The sequence below is a fragment of the Gymnoscopelus braueri genome, assembly GCF_963280865.1.
Source record: "Gymnoscopelus braueri genome assembly, chromosome: 23".
Lineage (NCBI taxonomy): Eukaryota > Metazoa > Chordata > Actinopteri > Myctophiformes > Myctophidae > Gymnoscopelus > Gymnoscopelus braueri.
This window is the reverse complement of record NC_137625.1, coordinates 9104051-9126442: the sequence shown is the minus strand read 5'-3', so window position 1 is coordinate 9126442 and position 22392 is coordinate 9104051. Positions and strand designations below refer to the sequence as shown.

At 43.5% G+C, this 22392-nt stretch overlaps 1 protein-coding gene across 1 annotated transcript in view; it reads left to right on the top strand.

Moving 5' to 3' along the window:
• Positions 1 to 22392, top strand: part of dock4b (dedicator of cytokinesis 4b) — a 260551-nt gene that overhangs the window by 72894 nt on the left and 165265 nt on the right. The window contains 1 exon segment of the mRNA XM_080421428.1: positions 10876 to 11027. Coding sequence (XP_080277554.1) covers positions 10876 to 11027 — 152 coding nt within the window.

The following is a 22392-nucleotide window of genomic DNA, read 5'->3' as shown; positions in this document are numbered from 1 at the left end:
TGAGAGAAACAAGCAACCAGGTCTAGGAAAACCAGCCCAAAAGAAGCGACTATGGGCTACATGAGCACTTTTTTTTTTTTCACTTACATTTTATTAAGTTTTCAAAAACAAAACACATAAAACAAAAAGACAAACAATAAACATCACATATGTTGCCAAACATCATCTTATATAATAATAAAATAAAATAGGAGGGCACAGGTGCTGTTCAATGTTAATTTTTTGTTGGCTACATGAGCACTTTAACATATACATGAGCTTGTACAGATCTACAAGCTCACAACGCGTCGCGATGCGACACGTTGTGAGCTTGTAGATTTGCTATTTTCAAATAAAATCTTGCAGGGAAATTATAATAAGCAGATCTGGCAACCCTGGGTGCATTACATTCACCCATTCACACACACTGACGCTGGAGGAAACCATGCATGCAAGGTTACAAGGTTTAGTGTCTTGCTCGAGGAGACTTTGGCACTAAGCCGGTATAGGAGCTGGGGATCAAACCGGGGACCTTCCGATTATTCCCAAGCGGCTGTCGGGCAGATACCTTGTATCTCCATATTTCAACTTTTCTCATAAATTCATGCCGTACTTAATTATAAAAGAGTGTTGCACAAAAGTAGTGAAAATAACCGATCTACAAGCTCACAATCGCGACGCGTTGTGAGTTTATATTAATACAATATAATATAATATTACAAAATCACACCCAGTGTGAAGTGGGCGGTGTGGTCATCACAGTGGTCATCATAGTGATGGAAGCTCACTTCCAAAAAAAATGGATTTTTGGAAGTGCATAATCCTATTTATAGGTTATTAATGTCATCATGTGTCTCGCTAGCCAATCACAGTGCTGAATAGAGTCAGCCAATAGAGTCAGCCAATCACAGTACAGGAAAGTGGGCCAAGTGGGCCAATCACAGTGCAGGAAACTAATACTAATGAGGTGTCCCAACCCCACTTATAGGGGCGGCTACACCGCCCAAAAATGTTTTTAAAACAATTATAAAAAAGGAACTGTTTTGGACATGCAAGGTTTCCACCGGACAGCAATGATATATGTCATAGGTATACTGATGTCATAGACCGCTCACATGAATTCTGAGATCCACATGAAGCCATGCCAGTCTTGTTTTCTACATCATTTAGTGTTGCCATTCTGCCATTCCCTCTCACTGCCGACCCCCACTGTTGGCCTGGGGGCAGGTATAGATTACCACGGCTCCTCCTCGCCTCGCCAGCCACTTCTTTTTCACCGGGAGTCTGTAATGCGATGTGACGTGTTGTGAACTTTGTAGATGGGCTATCCTACTATTATCCTACAGTGGTTCTCAAATGTTTTCATGTCAAGGACCCCCAAAATGATGTGTATTTGGCCGCGGACCCCCATCCCAAAATATTTTGTTCCAGGGACCCCCAGGATCAAAGATTTGAGTTACAAATGTTCGCTTTAAAAGATATATATTCAAAGATTTGCACAAATTGTTATCATTTGAAAAAGAAAATGCAGATCTTCAAGCTGCTATTTTCGAATAGCCAAAGTATAAAATATGGATAAAGGGGTTAAAATGATTGTGATTGCTTTATTAACTAATTCTGATTAATACCCCCCACCAAGGACCCCTAGGGGTTCCCGGACCCCACTTTGAGAGCCGATGCGTTAGAATACGTTTTTCTCCTCAGTGGTTTGACTAATCGATGTGAACTTGTACACAGGGCAGCATTGACCATTGCCGTAATGAGGACAGTGACGAAGCCCATTTTTCACTTTCCCCAATTTTAAGCTCTTTGTTAGCGTTTTTGTGTACCGTACTCTTGTCAAACTGTAAGGACTGGAGTTACGGCGCATAACCCAAATTCTGCAAATACTTTGAGTGCGCACTCAATACTCTTTTTATTCTTCTATTGTTCATACCGTTGGCCTACGCCTCTCAAGGACTGGAGTGGGTTGCAGCCCCGTTTACAATATTTTGAGTGCACACCGCACATCCCCGGGTATGGACTAGTTTTCAGCATTTGGCGTTCAAGAAGTACACAGGGGCTCCACAAACGGACACAGACTCTCACAGACCCATTTCTAGACCATTGGTTCTCAAAGTGGGGTCCCCAGGGGTCCTTGGTTAAATAAAGGTTCACAATAATTTGAACCCCTTTATCCATATGTTATACTTTGGCTGTTCAAAAATAGCAGACAAGCTCATTGTGCATTTTAAAGCGAACATTTGTAACTCAAATCTTTGCTTCTGGGGGTCCCTGGAACAAAATATATTTGAGATGGGGGCCAAATACATACAATTTTTGGGGTCCTTGACATGAAAAGGTTTGAGAACCACTGTCTGTTGAGAGCCATGCTGTACAAAATGCCACCTCGCGCTCAGGTCCCACTCTTCCTCCACTCTCCTTACACCACGCCAGTCTCTTTGAAGTGGGCTTTTGCCTCCCCAAAAACGTTTCTGAAGTCTTAAATTAGCTCTCCGGTTTGGCACCTCTTAGTCTCTCAGGCGCAGCAGCGCTGTCTTCGGGGGCAGAGGCGAGCCGGCTTTAATGCTAGGGTGGGGGGAAGGGGCGAGCGGGCCGGGGTGTAGATACCGGGGCAGAGGGTTCATTGGCGCCGGCGGATCAGACGGGCAGCGATGGACCGCTCAGGTCTGGCAGGGTCGAGATGAAAGAGCCTCCTTGGCGCCGTTATCAATACAGAGGTTGCATGGTGATAAAGGAACATGCACGTGCACACGCACACACACACACACACACACACACACACACACACACACACACACACACACACACACACACACACACACACACATTTTATTACTATACTCATTTTAGGATGTCGATTTTATACTATAAATGCGATTTTTTTTCTTTTTTTGCCAATTAAGTAACCCAACTCCTGCAGCCATTATAACCGAAAATAGCAGAAAATATCCGATCTGCAAGCTCAAGATCAGCAAAGACTGGATCAGTATGATTCTAACCTTAATCCGAACCTCTAAATGCCTGTAATATGTTATTAACCCTAACCCCAACTCTTTGCTGGAATATTTTCAGAATTGTAATAATCTTTTACCATAAAACAACCATTTCTCTAGTGATTGAGCCCAATATACTGTACATGGGCTCACGTGCTCAATTACACTCATTTCCGTGCATGCATGATATCCACGTGCACACATACTGTACTGTAAACATACTGTGGCATATACACACACACGCACACACACGGACACGCACACGCACACGCACACACACACACACACACACACACACACACACACACACACACACACACACACACACACACACACACACACACACACACACACACACACACACACACACACACACACACACACACACACACACGCATGCGTGCGCACGCAAGCATCCTCAATTTCACACCTCACTTCTCATTTGTGTAAGGCACGTCTCCTTTCCTCGGCAGCTTAACAGGAGGATAAAAGCAGGCTTAGAAAGGAGGAGATGTTGAAGCGAGGGATGAAAGGGAAAGCTGATGGAAGGATGGAGGAAGCCCATGGGGTGCCTTCAAAGTAGTCATTCTTTTAATTAAGAAGGTTCTTAACAGAGTTAAATGGTAAGTACACACGGAAAAATAAAGGTACCAACTGAAACCGCAACTGATTCCTCAGAGCGATGCCATAGAAGAACGTTTTTTCTTTGGTTCCTATCAGACCAAGGTTCTATAATAAAGAACCCTTCACCCCTTATTACAGCTAACACAGGGAAGCTGTCAGAACCTTCGCTAAAACATCCGGGACAACGCTAGGGTTTTAAGTGGTTAAAGGGGCTTCAGAGAACTTTGACAAAAGGAACATGAAGAACCATTCACACTTTAATAGGTGATGGTTCTTCGTGGAAACATGTAGCTTTTAAAGAACCATTTAAGAGTTACAGTAGTTTACGTGCAGCATCTAAGCCAGTGGTTTTCGAAGTGGGGTCCCGGGACCTCCAGGGGTTGCTGGGGACCCCCATGGAACCCCCTCCAGGACCAGTAGCCTAGTTTAAGTGCAGGCAGATTCTCATCCACATCTGTCCCTGACCTCAATGATGTTTTCAATTCAAGGTCACAGAAGTAGTGGTTAAGGGAAGGCACAGAGGATGTTGTTTTTGTGACTGTTGGGATGCACGGTGCACCCCAGGGCTCCCGCTGCAGCCTCCATTTGATCCTTTCTCCTCCCCTACTGAGATGGATATTTAGGCTGTCACTCCACCCGGTGCTGCAGCTTCATGCTGTTCTGGAATAACATGCTTGAAAACATTACTGGCTGAACAATAATAACATGGTTGGACAAACGCACGCACGCACGCACGCACTCACGCACACACGAACAAACACGTACACACGTACACACACACACACACACATTGCCCACGACCACAACGCATTGGCACAATTACACATTGCGTTTCTTTAACTCTCACCAACCTTCTCTTCTCTTCCCTTCCCTTCTCTTCCCTTCTCTTCCCTTCCCTTCTCTTCTCTTCTCTTCTCTTCTCTTCTCTTCTCTTCTCTTCCCTTCCCTTCCCTTCCCTTCCCTTCCCTTCCCTTCCCTTCCCTTCCCTTCCCTTCCCTTCCCTTCCCTTCCCTTCCCTTCCCTTCCCTTCCCTTCCCTTCTCTTCTCTTCTCCGTGCACCAAAGCTGTTTGTTTCTGACTGACATTCCAGCATTGTTTTGGAGCTGTCATGTCTGTCCTTGGCGTCTTAGTCATGCTGTAACTGTCATATAACCACGCTCCCCCCCCCCACACACACACACCCACACACTTCAATTACAGTCTACCACTGAACCACTAATGAAATACTACGGCTTATTATAGCGCCACAAATGCCTGGTCATTCTGAACGGAACCAGGAGCTGATCCCCTGTTACGTAAGCGAGTTTTTATAAAAACAGACGACAGAGTTGTTTGTTGTGGAGCTCCACAGGCTTTGATGTCTTATTTTATATTCCAGGTTCACGTTTCAGTTTCCCTTTTCATGTCTGAAACCCGCTGCTCCACAACGGATGACGGATGTTTTTTTCAATTGAAAATGATGTGAAAATCCAGATACCAATCTATTTACATGTGTGTTCTTTCATAGTGTATGCATTTTATATTTGGTCTGGCTGTGGGTTTGTGTCTATTATTGTCTCGTGTTTCCGTTCCAACTCGATCTTAAAAGGACTCCAGTGTTTAAGGCCTCTCCTGGAACCAAAAGGCTGCCGTCAGAGCCCTCTCACATCTCCCCTATTATGCTGCATCTCTCTCAGCCTTCCTACAGTGTACTGTCTCTCTCCTACACTGTCTCACTCTCAGCTTTCCTACTTTATCTCCCCTACACTGTCTCACTCTCAGCTCACTCTCAGCTATCCTACTGTCTGTCTCCCCTACATTCTCCCCTCTAAGCATTCCTACTGTCTGTCTGTCTGTCTGTCTGTCTGTCTGTCTGTCTCACCTACCATGTCTCCCCTCTCAGCTTTCCTACTGTCTGTCTCTCCTACTCTGTCTCCCCTCAGCTTTTCTACTATCTGTCTCTTCTACACTTTCTCCCTCTCAGCTTTCCTATAGTCCATTGTAAATAAAGGCAGGTTCCAAGGGCGCTCTTCTTGGAAACTGTCTTTATTTACGACAGACTTCCCACTCTCTTTAAAAAAGAAAAAAATAGAGAAAAAAAGGACCTGAAAACTCCCAGCATTTTCGTAAAACAAACCAAAACCCTCTTTGATGGTCTCTTTGAAAGGAGCAGTTTGGTAGCGAGTGTTGAGTATTTAATGAGCTACAGTGAGGTCTTACCGCCCTCCACACATACTGTACAGTGATTAGCAAGAGCAATACAAGTTAAAAAGTCTAACTAAACACGCACACACGCACGTGCAAAACTAGTAGCCGCGCTATCTGAAGAATTTGCCCAAAAAATTAATAAATACAATTAGACAATTTATTTTCCTATCCTCTTCCCTACGTCCTTACTTGCCTCCTTCTCGTCTCTCTTTCCTTCCTTCTACTTAAATGAATGCAGGGCAAGTTTTGGCATGGGCTGTGACCATCTGGCGTTCTCTCTCTGTGTGTGTGTGTGTGTGTGTGTGTGTGTGTGTGTGTGTGTGTGTGTGTGTGTGTGTGTGTGTGTGTGTGTGTGTGTGTGTGTGTGTGTGTGTGTGTGTGTGTGTGTGTGTGTGTGTGTGTGTGTGTGTGTGTGTGTGTGTGTGTGTGTGTGTGTGTGTACCGCCTGCTTGCTCAGTTCAGCCAACGGTCCCTGTCTTTTTTGGGCCGACAACAGGATTAGAAAGAGTCTGTCTCTTTTTAAAACGTGCAGTCGTCTGCATATAATTCCCTATACCTCGTGTCAGGCTGTGTGTGTGTGTGGCTAATGCACAGATATACATCTCTATGATTTAATGTGCATATATAATATCATAGATTATAAACACATTGGGGGGATAGATGGGTGACTTCCTGCTATTGTATATTTTAGTGTATTTAGTTGTTGCTCTTAACCACTTAAACCCTATATACTTCACTGACCAGAGTACCCCTGAGGTCTACACTTGCCCCCCTCCTTTTCCCCCTCTACACCAAATCTCTTTGCCCAAGGTAGCCAATCTACAAGCTCACAACGCGCCGCAATGTGATGCATTGTGAGCTTACAGATCTTCTATTTTTTTCTGAATTTTCGCTATAGAATGGGGACTCTATGGTTCGTGTGGTTAAGCAAGGCAACTGTCCTTTCGCCAACGTACTAGGCTGCCCTAGCGCGTGTGATATCTGGTCTAGAGGGGCGGGTTCAAAATCCGTGGGCCCTTGAGAGCCCTGACGTCACAGCATTTGGAGCGACGCCCACTGCACTCTGGTTGGTTGGGGAAATGAAAGGTTGACTCCCACTTCCTATGCCAGGAACGTCAACAGGCTGGTCCAGTCTCTTATTTTTTAGCAAAACGCGAAGGAAAATAAAAGCCCGGAGATCGAGGCTAAACGTACCAACTTGAAAAAAAGCCTACAGTATACCCTAAGGTCAGCATCTAGATGTAACCACTGTTCCTGCTCCCCTGTTCATGTATGATAGAGAAATGCAAGGTACAGTACGTACTAACATCCTCAGTGTTAAATCTGGTATAAGTGATATTGTTTCGTTTAAATAACTGTAACCCCGTCTCTCTCTGCCCATTTCTATCTACTATATACTATCAATAAAGCCAAAAAATACATCTTAAAAAAATAGATAATAATAACTCTTCGATAGCTCAATCAATTAATGATTCCCATATCATTAATTCCTGTAGAGCATTGGTTCTCAAAGTGGGATCCGGGGACCCCCAGGGGTCCTTGAGGGAGTTCCAGGGGGTCCCCAGCTAAATGATGAATAGTTAGGAACCAAATGGACCCTTATGGGTCTGTAACTCTGAGAGTGTACAAATGGAGCCAAATGGACCCTAACGGGTCCATTTGGTTCCATTTGTACACTCTCAGAGTTAAAATAACATTGATTTTACAATATAAATTGGGGTCCCAGAGATAGAAATGCCATTAAATGGGAGTCCGGAGCCTAATGCATGTCAAACTGGGGGTCCTTGAAATTAAAATGATTTAGAATCACTGCTAGAGCTGTAAAAAAAAACATCTCTCATGGGGGTCCCTGGCTTATCTTTTCAAATGGGGGTCCGTGGGCTAACAAGTGTCCATTTTGGGGTCCTTGACATGAAAAAGTTTGAGAACCACTGCTGTACAGTATCCTTTAAGTAACAGTGGTCTAAATGCAGAGAGTATAGCTCTGTGTCCTGTTTGACGTGGTCACAAGCGGTTGACCTGTTGTGACAAATGGAACAGACTCCAGGACTCTCTGAAACTGGATCAATTGGTCTCTATAGAGACATTTAGGGTAGTACTGGAGGATGCCTTACATAAGGACTGCACCTGCTTTGTGTAGCCCTTATGTGTGTCTGCATTACTAGACCATACCCGGTGAAGGGCGCAGGCGAAAGTAGTTGCAAACTTGGGGTTATTGCACGTCCTGTTGCGCGGTTCCTATTAATAAGCGGAGATTTGTTGAAATTGAAAAAAGGGGCTTCGCAGTTGTGTTCAGATGGTAATGGTCAATGGCTGTGTGCAAAATCAGATCAAGTGCTCCAGCCAGTGAGGAGAAACGGGCACGCACCGAGGCCACACCGAGGCCACAGAGGTTACTAGAATTATAGGACGATAGGAGGATTATAGGAGGAGGATGTTTTTTTTGTTGTTCATTATGTTGCACTTTATTTAAAATTGTATAGTCTTTTGTATATGTTGTGATCGTGTTGTGCTCAGGGCATCCTTGAAAAAGAGAGCTTTCTCTCAATGGTCCCTGAATAAATACAGGTCAATACAATGAATAAATGTAGGCATTAAATTAATACAGTTCCTTGTAAAGCACTCTGTGCCTTGAGAAGGATGTATGAAGTTGAGCTGTGTGTGTGTGTGTGTGTGTGTGTGTGTGTGTGTGTGTGTGTGTGTGTGTGTGTGTGTGTGTGTGTGTGTGTGTGTGTGTGTGTGTGTGTGTGTGTGTGTGTGTGTGTGTGTGTGTGTGTGTGTGTGTGTGTGTGTGTGTGTGTGTGTGTGTGTGTGTGTGTACACAGCTTATATATGTCTCATCCTTGGAGCAGCAAGCATGTGATGTGAAACAAATTAAATTAGGACAACATAAAGGAAACGCGCTGCTTCTAAAACATGTCCCACCTCCGCTGGTGAATGGAAAATATGCATAGCTTGTACCACCAAGGGTCTTGAAACCCTGCTTGTTTGCATGCGCGTGTGTGTCTGTGAAAATTGTAAAATAAGTGCATTATGCAAATGAAGTGTTTCATTAAAATGTAAAATGTGTCAATTTTGTGCTTTATACTGTATGTCCATTCAGAAGGGGAAAAAAATCACGTAGGTCACCAATTCCAGCCAATCAGGAGTTGGAACCCATTTATTAGCTTTATTAGTGTTCAAGTTTGGTCTGCTTCTTTTTTGTTTGTTTGTTCATCACCTCCAATTTCACTTGTTTATCTTGAGTTCTCTCTCCTGATTGGACGAAATTGGTATCGCAACCTGAAAATGTCTTTTCTATTTACTAAAAAGCTGCGGGGACGGGGAGAGACCCCTGTTACTGAGCAAACGCTCTATAGCAATGATTACTATCAGAATATAGAGCTATTAAACACTAACGTTAACAAAGAAATGTCACTCACACCGCCTTTTATCAGTTGTGTGCTCGGAATAATAAAATATAGACTTTAGTCGTGCCTCAGGGGGACATCCTCCTGACAGCAGATTCCGTCAAATTGGAGGTTTTATTACTCGTGTTTGACAGGAGAAAGTCCCAAGTTGACTTTCTGTTCCGCTGAGCTGAAGACACTAAATTGGTCCCTTTTCTTTCTGAAACCAAGTAATGGGACGTGAAGGCTCAAATTGCCTCGGGAGTCGGCAGCCAACCACCACCTGCTGGGTTTCTCTCAGGCCTTTTTAAAGGATTCAGTGTTTTAAGTGGATTTGGTGGCGTGTTTCATCGCCCCCACAGTCTCATTTGATTTCCCTTCTACATGCACTTTGCCATTTACCCACCCCCCCCCCTGGCACAGAGTAGCATTACCATTAAGCTTCATGTAAGTCTGGATACAAGTATTTATGTGTTCAACTCTATTCAAATGGGTTTGGGCCTACATTTCGTCATAATGTCTGCAATGTGATTTTTCTTCCACTCCTTACAGTGTCGTTATTATGGCACAGTGCAGTAGGTTTACTGACTGTTTTTATGGAGAGTTTGCTATTTATATATATGTATATATATATATATTTAACTTATATCAAAACATTTTGAGCAGCATTTTTTAAAGCAGCATAACATTTACGAGACGAAGAAATACAAGAACATATGAAAGGCAAGTAAATAGGATGGGGATAGAGGGTAGTGATTAAGGTCACGTTTATGAGATAAATATAACAACTATACAGACTACTTACTATACAGTAAAACATCCACATTCTCCCATCTCATACTTGTGTGTTACTCAGTTCATTCTAAGCAGAGGAAGCAGAGAACATGAATGATTAAAGGGGGTTATAAGTGATATTTCTTAATTAAAATACAGTAACTGTTAAATAGACACTTATTTTGCTGCTGCTGTAGAGTGTTTGTGCAATAACAGGGGTATCTCCAGCTCTTTAAGTAAACACTAATAGAAAATTCATTTGCAGCAGGGGTCTTCAACCTTTTCAGGCCAGGGACCCCCAAACTGATGGGGAGATGCAGCAGGGACCCCCTACCTCGTAGGGTAGGGGGGGCTGCCTACCACATATATTGTATATTTATGTATACAATTGTGTTTTATATTGCCTGCTCCTATACAAAAATTCTCTACAAAATATGTATAAACATACCATGTTATTGTGCATTGTGCCTCCATTTATCTGTTTGCTATGGATTCATGTTATGTTTAAAGACAATTTGACATTTAGGGGAAAAAAAAGGAAAAATATATATATATATTTTTTCAAACATTATATATTGTTTAATCAAACAACAATTTCGCGGACCCCCTGCAGTACCTCCGCGGACCCCCTAGGGGTCGCGGACCCCCTGATGAAGACCTCTGATTTACAGGATAAGTGATAAGTGATGAAACAAAAACAAAAAATAACAGACACAATTGGCACTGGAACACGATACAATTGAAGCTGATAAATGGTCTTTGTGAAGTTCTGCTTTAAATGGTGCTGATTTTGTGTCATACAGTACAACACACGATAAACTTAAAATCGGTTCAGTGCTGTCATTATGCAATAGAATGAGTGAAATGAAATAAACCCTGATCTCCTCTCCTCTCCTCTCCTCTCCTCTCCTCTCCCCGTGTGGTAGATGGAACATCGGCATCGTAAGAAGGACACCCCGGCCCCGGCTAGCACCCACCACCTATTCGTCCACATGAAGAGTCTGATGAGTGCCAACCTGGGCGAGGAACTCGAGGTCTTTTTCCACATCTACGACGGGCGAGAGAACCGTCCGCTCAGGTGCCAATCAACTTCTTAATTGGTTTCATCCTTCTCGTGCGTTTGTGTGTTGTTGCATGGCTCTTTGCTAGCATTGTCTGTGAAGTTGTTGTGATTATATAGCCTGGTAATCAATAACCACACTTGAATCACGTTTATCTACGTCCAACATCTGAGTGTTTTATGTCTGGCAACATAAAACACATTCCTCTGATGGGTGGGATTTGATGGTTGGTTATTTGACCACTTTGACACAATTATTCGCTATTCCTCATACAACAATGGATATAGGGCTTGCTAGCGGCCATTGTTGGCTATTGTTCTCTCGCCGCCATGGTGAAACTAAGTGTGCTAATTCCGAGCGTCGAGGCCACGGCCATGACTGGCTATTGTTCTCTCGCCGCACACAGGTAGGCTACAGTCAGCGGCGAGAGAGAGAGCGGCCTGCGACGAGCAGCAAGGAGGGGGGGCAGGGTGAGGGGAGGTGGCGGCGTTAGAGATAGAATAATTTTACTTTCCTGAGAATCATGTTGGTGGCTGCAGTGGACCCCTCTCAGGGCCGCATGCAGCCCTGAAAACGTGAGTTTGACACCTCTGGCTTAAGTAGTTAACTTACTTACTTAAACCCTAATATACTGTTCATCGTTGACCAGGGTCCCGCAGGGGTCTATACTTGGCCCTATTTTCCCTCTACACCAAATCTCTTTGCTGAAAATAGCTGATCTACCCGCTCGGGTGGCACAGTGGCAAAGTGCCTGCCCACCACCGCAGAGCCTGGGGGTTGAGAGTCCATATGAACACAATTGGCCCGTGTTCGGGGGAGGGCAGGGTGATGTTTGTCACTCCACGTACTTCTATGGGCTGGGGGCGGCACCTGTCAGCAGGGAGTGCTGGACGGGAGGAGTAGGACGAAGGCTCTACGTCCTCTCGGTGGGGGCTCCTCATTGGCAGGTACTACAGCAGTGACAACACACAGACATGTGTGTGGGAAGGAATTAATTGGCAACGACTAAATTGGGGAGAAAAAGGGGTAAGACGGAAAATAAACTACGAGAAAAACGGCTGATCTACAAGCTCACTATGCGGTAATGTTTGCCTAGTAATGCCTACTATAATCTAACCAGAATAGGGACGCTTGGGTTCATGTGTCACTTTTTGATTTGAGCTAAAAAAGCATTATTTTACACTTTGGCTATTCAAAAATAACAGATATACAAGCTCATAGCGCGGCACCGAGTGCCGCGCTACGAGCTTGTAGATCTACTATTTTTTGAAAAATCGTGAAAATGTGTGCAAATCTTTGAATATCTATTCTTTCAAAGCGAACATGTTTAACTCAAATCTTTGCTTTCTGGGGGTCCCTGGAACAAAACATTTTGAGATGGGGAGTTGGCGGCCAAAATATCATTTTGGGGGTCCTTGACATGAAAAAGTTTGAGCACCACTGATATAGAAACATAAGTTTTTCAGATTTTTTTTGGGATTTAGAAGGCATGTAGAATCGGCTTCAGGTCTTAATGGGATAAGAGATAGGAGTCTCTGCGTGGCACTAAGTCGCTGTTAGAAGCTGAAACGGTATTCATGGTGATTTGTCAGCAGAGGGAGGTTGTTACTGCGTTTTTCGGCTGCATCAAGTGGGCGAGGCCCTACTGTTTTTCTCAAGGCCTGTGTCCTTGGGAGTCTGCTGTTCCACACCACAGTGCTTATTAGATACGCGTCACGCTTTATGTGCGCACACACACCCACACACACACACATGCACTACGCACACTTTCTTGTGCACACACACACACACACACACACGATTCCTCTTGCATACAGACAACCAGTGGTGGAAAAAGTACTCAAATGTTTTACTTAACTAAAAGTATGTAGAAGTACTCTGTTACAAGTAAAAGTCCGGAATTCAAAATTGACTTCAGTAAAAGTACAAAAGTATTGGTATCGAAATGTACTTAAAGTACCAAAAGTAAAAGAACTAAAATTTTGAAAATTAGCAGATCTACAAGCTCACAACGCGTCGCATCTTGTAGATCAGCTTTTTTCAAATAGCCTAGGTATGAAATAGGGCTAAAGTGGTTAATGGTATGTTTTATAATGTAATTTATGTCTGCAAAGTAACTAGTAACTAAAGTTTTCAAATAATTGTAGTGGAGTAAAAGTACGATATTTACCTCTGAGATGTAGTGGAGTAGAAGTAAAAGTATAGACAATTGGAAATACTCCAGTAAAGTAAAAGTACCTCAAAATTGTACTTAAGTAGAGTACATGAGTAAATGTACTTAGTTACTTCACACCACTGCATACACGTGTGCAGACTGTGCACGGCACGTGCGCGCTACTGTGGACCAGACGTCACGTGCACAATTGGCGTGGACACACCCACCCTTTGACGGTTTCACAATTCAAAGGGCAGAAATTCCATTTTATCTCTGGAACGGGTCGATTCACCAGAACAGAGCGAGCGGAAAATGACGGGATGAAGAGATTTGAGCAGCGGCTCCAAAACTGATGCCTTTGATGATTGTGTTCCTCTGGAGTGCATCAGAGGAAGACCGCAGATCTACAAGCTCACAATGTGTTGTGTACTTGTAGATCTGCTATTTTTGAAAAAAATATATAAATTGAAAGTGAGATCTACAAGCAGATCTACAAGCTCACAACACGTCACGATGCAACACGTTGTGAGTTTGTAGATCGGCTATTTTCAAATAGCCCATGTATAAAATAGAGCTAAAGTGGTTAATGTATGTTTCATAATATACATATATATATACTGTATATAGAGTAAAAGTACAATATTTGCCTCTGAGATGTAGTGGAGTAGAAGTAAAAGTATTGCAAATTGGAAATACTCTAGTAAAGTAACTCAAAATTGTACTCAAGTACAGTACTTAAGTACATGTACTCAGTTACTATCCACCACTGCATAATAGGGATGCTAAGGTTCATGTGGTCATAGTGAAGACATATGTAGAGTAGAAACCTGTCCTAGATATCGGCGGCAGAGGGGTCATAGGTCAGAGTGGGGGGTGAGTCATCAGGGTTATCTTTTATCGCACACGTTTCATATAAATTGAGGTTGGCAGTAATTCACTGGAGAAAGATCCACTGTGAATTCTGGCAGTCCGGCATGAACCAACCCTCCACCCCACATCCCCCACACTCTGTCATCGCTCTTTACTTTTTACTCACCCACGCAGTATATCTACGACTATGGAAACCATGAAATATTCACAGTAAGAGAGTTTTACAAATGGAACAAAATGGACCCTTACGGTCTATTTGATTCCATCAATTCGATCTCAAACTTAAATGAACGCTCAGGATTTTACGGCGTAGTCATAGGATCGGCTCTTATTCGGGTTCATCTAAGTGTATGGAACTGCAAGTTATAAACCAAATAGTTCCGAATAGTTCCGGTCCTTGATTATGATTGGCTGAGCTGCATTCAAAGCCATTGTAAAATGCTCTAAACTGCATGTACTGTATTACTCCACCACAGAAATAGTTTCAAAATTTCAGATTTTGTTGTGAATATTTCTGATTGAACATTTTAGGCAATTAATAGACCATGCAGTGCCAGTTGCTCAAAACGGATTCATTTCACCTTTACAACGGCGTGTTTACAATATTCACATGTTCCTAATAATCCTTCCATGGATTTGCATAGCAATGCCCTTGTTTTTGCAAGCTGTCGTTAAAAGGGTTTTCATTGGGATATGTGTGATTTTCATGTTGCCGTATTTGGTAACCCTTTCATAACAGCGATAAGCCGAGGTGCGAGGCTGTTGTTTTAAAGTGATTTTAGAACAACTAAGGGGGTTTTATAGGCGCTCCACGTCGTGCCTCACAACGCCCCTTAACTGTTGTGAAATCACTGTATGTGGAGTTCATATACACACACACACACACACACACACACACACACACACACACACACACACACACACACACACACACACACACACACACACACACACACACACACACACACACACACACACACACTGTAATGTATACTGTAGGTGCGTCACTGGCGCCCACAATTAGAGAGAGGTTCTATTTGAGCCTCCTCTCTCGGCTCCTTTTATGTCGGGTGGTAATGAACGTAATTTACTGAGCCTTTACTGAGCCTCTCCCTCCCACAGTTTAGATTTCTCTGTCTTTCCTACACTCGCTCGCTCGCTCTCTCGCTCTCATTTTAACCCAATAAGACCGGGAAAGCTGTCATTTTCGATTTTAACCATTATCTTATACTTTGGCTATTCAAAAATAGCAGATATACAAGCTCCTAGCGCGGCACCGAGTGCCGCGCTATGAGCTTGTAGATCTGCTATATATATTTTTTGAATCATGACAAATATGTGCAAATCTGTGTACATTTGTACTCAAATCTTTGCTTCTGGGGGATTCTACAAATGTCTTCTAAATCCTAACAGTTTTTGGAAAAAAAATATGTTTCTATAATCAGTGGTGCTCAAACTTTTTCATGTCAAGGACCCCCAAAATGATTTGTATTTGGCCGCGGACCCCCATCTCAAAATATGTTGTTCAAGGGACCCCCCAGAAGCAAAGATTGCAGTTACAAATGTTCACTTAAAGGACGACTTCACCGACTTCTGCTCGGTCTGTGTCTCAGAGGAGGGCTGTGGACAGTTCAGAGTCCCGTCTACCAGTGACATCATCAATGGGGAATCCAAGCTAACAGAAACTGCAGGCTTTCTATTCCTGGAAAGTTGCAATGCAATAAAAGAAGCCATTGTTCTCGTGTTAATAAAAATCTAAATAAAAAATGTGAAATCTTGTTGGAAAAAAAAATCGTGCCTAACGATGATGTCACTGGTAGACGGGTTTCTGGACTGTCCACAGCCCTCCTATGAGACACAGACCAAGTAGACAAAAATGGTACCATTTTATCATGAGTATTAGTGAGGACCAATTATATGAAGATAGGTTGAAAATCGGTGAAGTCTTCCTTTAAAAAAACATATATTACATTTTGCACAAATTATCATGATTTTTAAAAAATAGCAGATCTACAAGCTTAATGGTTTAATAAAGAATACATAACAACACAGTTTTACAGTGTATATCGGGGTCAAATGGTGGTCAGACGCCTAAAAAAAGGCGAAAAAGAGAATCACTGGTCTAGATTCCATACAGAAAAGTCAGTCAGACAGCGCAGATGAAACACAGTGATGATGACGTACAGCAAGGTGCTAACAGCAGGTCAGAGATAAGACGTGTCTGATGTCCCCATTGGCCGTGGAGGGACTAGAAAAATGCATTAAACGGACTGTAAAACACTCCCGTTAAGACCCCAACAAATCAATAAGCACTCATCGACCGCAGAAGTGTGTATACACACACGCACATCTTCAGCCATGTGCTCTTCTAGCCGCCGGTCACGTACAAAGACGTGTTTTTTCTCCTCCGCTGTTCATTTCGTTTGCAATCTCGGTTAATTACTTTTCTACCAGCTGTGAGGAGAAAGGCCGTCTTAATCCTGTGTGTGTGTGTGTGTGTGTGTGTGTGTGTGTGTGTGTGTGTGTGTGTGTGTGTGTGTGTGTGTGTGTGTGTGTGTGTGTGTGTGTGTGTGTGTGTGTGTGTGTGTGTGTGTGTGTGTGTGTGTGTGTGTGTGTGTGTGTGTGTGTGTGTGTGTGTGTGTGTGTGTGTGCGCTCGCATGGTGCGCTGATGAGACAGCTTGTCTCCTACCTCAATGTTGTCTTCAAGTTGTATCTACTGCTGGCATGTGGCCAATGGTGTCTCATTGTCCGCACGCACGCACACGCACACGCACACAAACACAGGCAAAGAGCCATTTGTTTGTGAACTACTGTGGTGGTGGTGATAGTGGGTGTGAGCAAGAGAGGGATAGCGAGAGAGAAAGACTGTGTGTGTGTGTGTGTGTGTGTGTGTGTGTGTGTGTGTGTGTGTGTGTCTGTGTCTGTGTCTGTGTGTGTGTGTGTGTGTGTGTGTGTGTGCGTGCTGCTTCTTTGTGTTCAATAAAGACCCCCTGTCTGGCTGCTTAGCGCTACATACTGTACACACACACACACACACACACTGGCTGTATCTTCCATCCCTTGAAGTAATGGCTTCCCTCCACATTCTGTTTGCCTCTAACAAGACTGGCCATGGTTGAGTGGCGATCTGTGTGTGTGTGTAATGGTGAAAATACTGTGTGACTTGTCAGAGGTTGGTTGTGTGTGCGCATGTGAGTGCATGTGTGTAATGATGAAAACCCAGAATGTCCTGTCAGAGGTTGTTCCTGCGTGTGTGCGTGTGTGCGTGCGTGCGTGTGTGCGTACGTGCTCAGTGTACTCTGGCCTACCTCGCTCGTCCCCGTCAGAGTGCGCTCCTGCCCGGGGAACGGATGTCCACGAAACACCCTCTCTGTCCAACCCTTTGACTTCTTCAGTCCATTAAGGAGCAATTTCTCTCTCGTCTTACTGTGTTTTCTCCTCCACTAGGGAATTTGCGTGTGTGTGTGTGTGTGTGTGTGTGTGTGTGTGTGTGTTGGCAGGGGGGTACTTAATTTCTCCAGTCCTTTACACGCGGGTCACTTAGTCTACCCCCCCCCCCCTTCTGTTGGCTCTACACCGGCCCCTAATGCAATTATCGATATTGCAGGAGAGACTGGGGGTGGGGAGGGGGTTCAGCCATTCATGTTCTGTTAGTGCGGTGACAGAGAAAGATTCCCACTGGTCGAGTGTGTGTGGGGGGGGTTCAGAATGGAGAGACGTGGGCACTCGTTCCCTCAGCCGGTCTCATCAGCAGCACGCTGCAGCATGTGCATGAGAGGAGGCGTTCTGGAAGGGTGTGAGAGAGCAGAGTGGGAGAACGAAAAAGGACAGAATTGCAGGAGAGAGAGAGAATGATGGGCAAACGGATCGAGAGAGAGAGAGGAGGAAGATGGAAGGAGCACCAGATGCCCTTGTGTGTGTCAGTGTTTGCTGGATGGGAGTGGGGGGTGCGGTGGGGGTCGGTCTGTTAATTGAGGTTTCAACAATGCCGCGTTAATTAGAGGAGTCTGCAATGAGTGCGAGCGCCGCTCTCTCATGCTTAATGCGTAGGAATCCATCTCCGTAATGTGATGGCCAGATGAACGTTCTGGAAGCATCCGGAGGGCGAGTCTTAATGAACAACAACCTCTGTTGTAGCTCAAATCAAATGAGAGGCCGAGCCATCTCAACCAGCTCATTTCCAGCCATGCGGTATTAGGCCTGTGATTCTCAACCTTTTTTTTATTTTATTTCAAGGACCCCCAGTTTCAGATGCATTAATCCATTTGAACCCCTTAAGACATGAAGCCGATTCTACAAATGTCTTCTAAATTCCAACACTATTCTGAAAAACGTATGTTTCTATATCAGAGCAGCTCAAACTTTTCCATGTCAAGGACCCCCAAAATGATACGTATTTGTACGCGGACACCCATTTCAAAATATTTAGTTCCAGGGACCACCCAGAAGAAAAGAATGGAGTTAAAAAATTTCGCTTTAAAACAATATATTCAAAGATTTGCACACATTTTCACGATTAAAAAAAAATAGCAGATATACAAGCTCATAGCGCGGCACTCGGTGCCGCGCTATGAGCTTGTATATCTGCTATTTTTGAATAGCCAAAGTGTAAAATAATGCGTTTTTGCTCAAATCAAAAAATGACACAGATGCGTTCCCGGTCTTAATGGGTTAAGCATCCTTGAGCATCCTTCCCACCTTTTTTTGTTGTTATTACATCACTTTCGTCGCGTCACTCAACACTTGTCGCACTTGTCCCCGCAGCCCACGGTGAGAACCAGTGGTATAGAGTAGGCTATTAGTCTGCCATACGATAATACATCTATAACATATCATAAAGGTTTCATACAGTATGTGTATATTGTGAAGCAGTGTGTGCTAAGTGCACTCGGCTTCCAAATGCCCCATTTCCACAGCCAGGCGGAATTGTGCTCAAAACCATGACAGGCTGGCCGTTTTTTTTAAACTTAACGTCGCGCTGAACACACAACATCTTTTAATAAGCCTTTAACGGGATTGTTTAATGACTCCCGGACGATTACGGAAAACCGTAGAAATCCATTTTAGCCGTATGCGCGGTATTAAATAAAAGTTCCTCTGTTTATTCTTGGCCGTCATTTAACATCTGTTAGGGCCATAACAAGGGCTTTCAATGACAGAATCAACTGGCGCTCGGTTCTAATGTTGTGAATGTGTTGCCGTCTATTCCGCTCGTGCCCAGAGGGTCCGTCCCTTTTGTTTCGCGAGTATTGCTAGCATCCGTCCCACGTCGTTTAAGCCTGTAAAAAGAGCACAGCAAAATTCTTTGCGTTAATTTTACTCAGAAAGCTCGCAAATGGAACCAAATTGCTTGTTTGTAACTCTGAGAGGTTGCCCTTACGGGTCCGTTTGGTTCCATTTGCACACTCTCAGAGTTAGATTAACCCTCAGGTTTTCCACGGCGCGGCTGTGAACTGGCTGCCATTGGCTCATTGTTGGGGCGGTGGTGCATTACAAGGCTTTCCCTCTGCTTATCACTGGACTGTGAAAGTCACCTAACCGGATTAGCCTCCGGCTCGCCTGCCTGGATGAGACACGGACCCAGCAGGAGGCCTCCGCTCACTGCCTCACTTTGAATGCACGGTTGTGTGTGTGTGTGTGTGTGTGTGTGTGTGTGTGTGTGTAATGGTATCACTGTAGCTACTACAAAAGTCCCCACAAGTATAGTCAAATTTGAGAAACCACCATTGTGAGGACAATGGTCCTGGTCCTCACAAGAAAAATGGTTGTTTTATGGTTAAAAATAATATTCATAAAATGTGTGGAGTTAGGCTTACAATTACGAAAATATTCAGGTTAACTCATTCACTGCCAGAACTTTTTTTTTTTGCGTTTGCCCACTGCCAGAGATTTTTAATTAAAAAAAAAAAGTACTCAGGAGCCGAGATACAAAATGTTTAAGTTTTAAGTTAACAAGGAAGTGGATGGGAGTCTAGATCTTCAACAAATCATATCTCCTTGGTCTTTGGGTTAAAAAAAAAAAAAAAAAAAAAAAGATTCTTTTTTTTTTTTGAAAAAATTAAAAGTCGTTTTAGTCGTTCTTGGCAGAGGGGGCTTAAAGGACAAAAGTCGTTTTAGTCGTTCTAGGCAGGGAATGAGTTAAGATTAGGCGTTTAGAGGTTAGGTTTAGGGGGTTGGAGTTATCCCTGACTTATATTTAGTTGCGTGCTGGCACTGAAAATAGGCGATCTACGAGCTCACAACTGCTTTGGGGTTATGGTTTATAATTGCTAAATAAATTGCCAAAAATGGCATTCGTAACATTTTTGACGTCCTCTCAAGTATAGTAGTCCAAACATGTGTGTGAGTGTGTCTAAAAGTGGGAACGAAAGAGAGAGGAACAGAGAGAGAGAGAGAGAGCTGGTCAGAGTTCTAAAGAGAATGAAACAAAGAGAGCGATAGAATTAACAGAGTCAGAGGAGCGGAAACGGAGAGTACAAAGAGACTTAAAAAGGCAATCAATGTCAGACCTCCTTTTTCCCATCACACACACACGTCACACACACACACACACACACACACACACACACACACACACACACACACACACACACACACACACACACATACGTTCAGTTTCTCTTCCAGTTTACCATCTCTCTCTCTCTCTCTCTCTCTCTTAATTCAAATTCACATTTCTAATTCAGACAAGCTTTATGGGCATGACAAGCATTCTCATAATTGCCAAAGCATTAATAAAACATGATACAAACATACTGCATGTCATAACAGACAATACAAACAAGATAAGAAAAACAAAAACAGACATTATGTTAATGAACTGCAGTAGACTATTCACCCACACATATTTTGCAGGCAACCATGAACATTCGGCTTTCTCACCTAATAAGTAATGGGATTCCCTGGACAGAGTAGTCAAAATCTGTGTTTTTGTTATTTTTGTCTCCACTACTCTACTACTGGCCGTATAGTGAGAGCACAGCTTGTCTCCTCTGGGCGGCCATGTTTGTCACTTGTCGTCCAGGCTGTGCTCACTGAATCTGTACATTGTTAAGGCCTTTCTCGGTTGGTCATCACATCGGTCACCGTGGTCAAATATTCTGCCACAGTGTACTGTCTATTTCAATCTCTATTGTCAATTAGCAATTAAGTTTGCTTTGGTCTTTTGATGCTTCCATCCAACTGGTTTTATATTTTTGTTGATCATTTGGTTTGGCTTTGTTGAGGGATGATCTCACTATCCTGAGGCTGCTTATTACTGTATTAGTAGTGTTCATTTAGACACTTCAGCTCAGAAATAACCAGACAGTTAATGAACCATTAACCATTTATTAACCATAACCATATTAACCATTACCCATATATGCAAAGCTATTGCATTCAAGTTTGGCGGTGTGACTCTGCTCATGTGATATTACACGATTACTGTGCAAACATGACACAGATCTTCAATCACAATCCCCTGAGCAGAGCATAACAGATAAAACACAACAACTTAAACAACAACAGATAACATGCACATCAGATATTACACGACATAACCACATTAACCCTTAATGCACAACCACCACCATAACAACCATCTATGGAACCATCCCACCAACAACCAGAAGCCACGGGGAGGAGGCCGGGGAGGTGGAGGATTTTTTAACACTGACAGCTGTACGACCGGCAACTGACAGCTAAGCACGTAGAATGAATAGAGAACTGAGCTGCTTAAATGAACCTCCAGAGTTGCACTGTGGGTATGAGGGCGTGAGTGAGTTAACTGGTAGCAAATGAAATGACGAGAGGTTGAAACGTACTGCCTTAAAGGAGTATGACTGAATAGTTTAATGGGGGGGGGGGGGTCCGGGGAGTATGAATGAAGTATATAAATATTCTGCCTTCCGTGTCTACATGAACTATCGTTGCACTGGATTTAGTAGGAGCTGATGCACGCGCGCGTGTATGAGTGTGTACGTGCGCACACACACACACACACACACACACACACACACACACACACACACACACACACACACACACACACACACACACACACACACACACACACACACACACACACACACACACACACACACCCAAGTGTGTGAGTCACTCACTTGAATACTGTTTTTCACATCTGTATACATCTGTATCTGTGTATTTGCCCTCACCATATTCCTTTTTTCTAATATTGTGTTTTTTGTTGTATATCCAAAGGGTCCATTTGGTTACATTTGTACACTAGCAGAGTTATAAATGGAACACATCACACTAATGATTGAATGAGTAGTTCTTCAAACATAGTCTGTTTGTCTATTTCTCCCGTCTTGGTTTTCTTTCTTCCAGTTTTTTCTCCATCTCCCTCCCT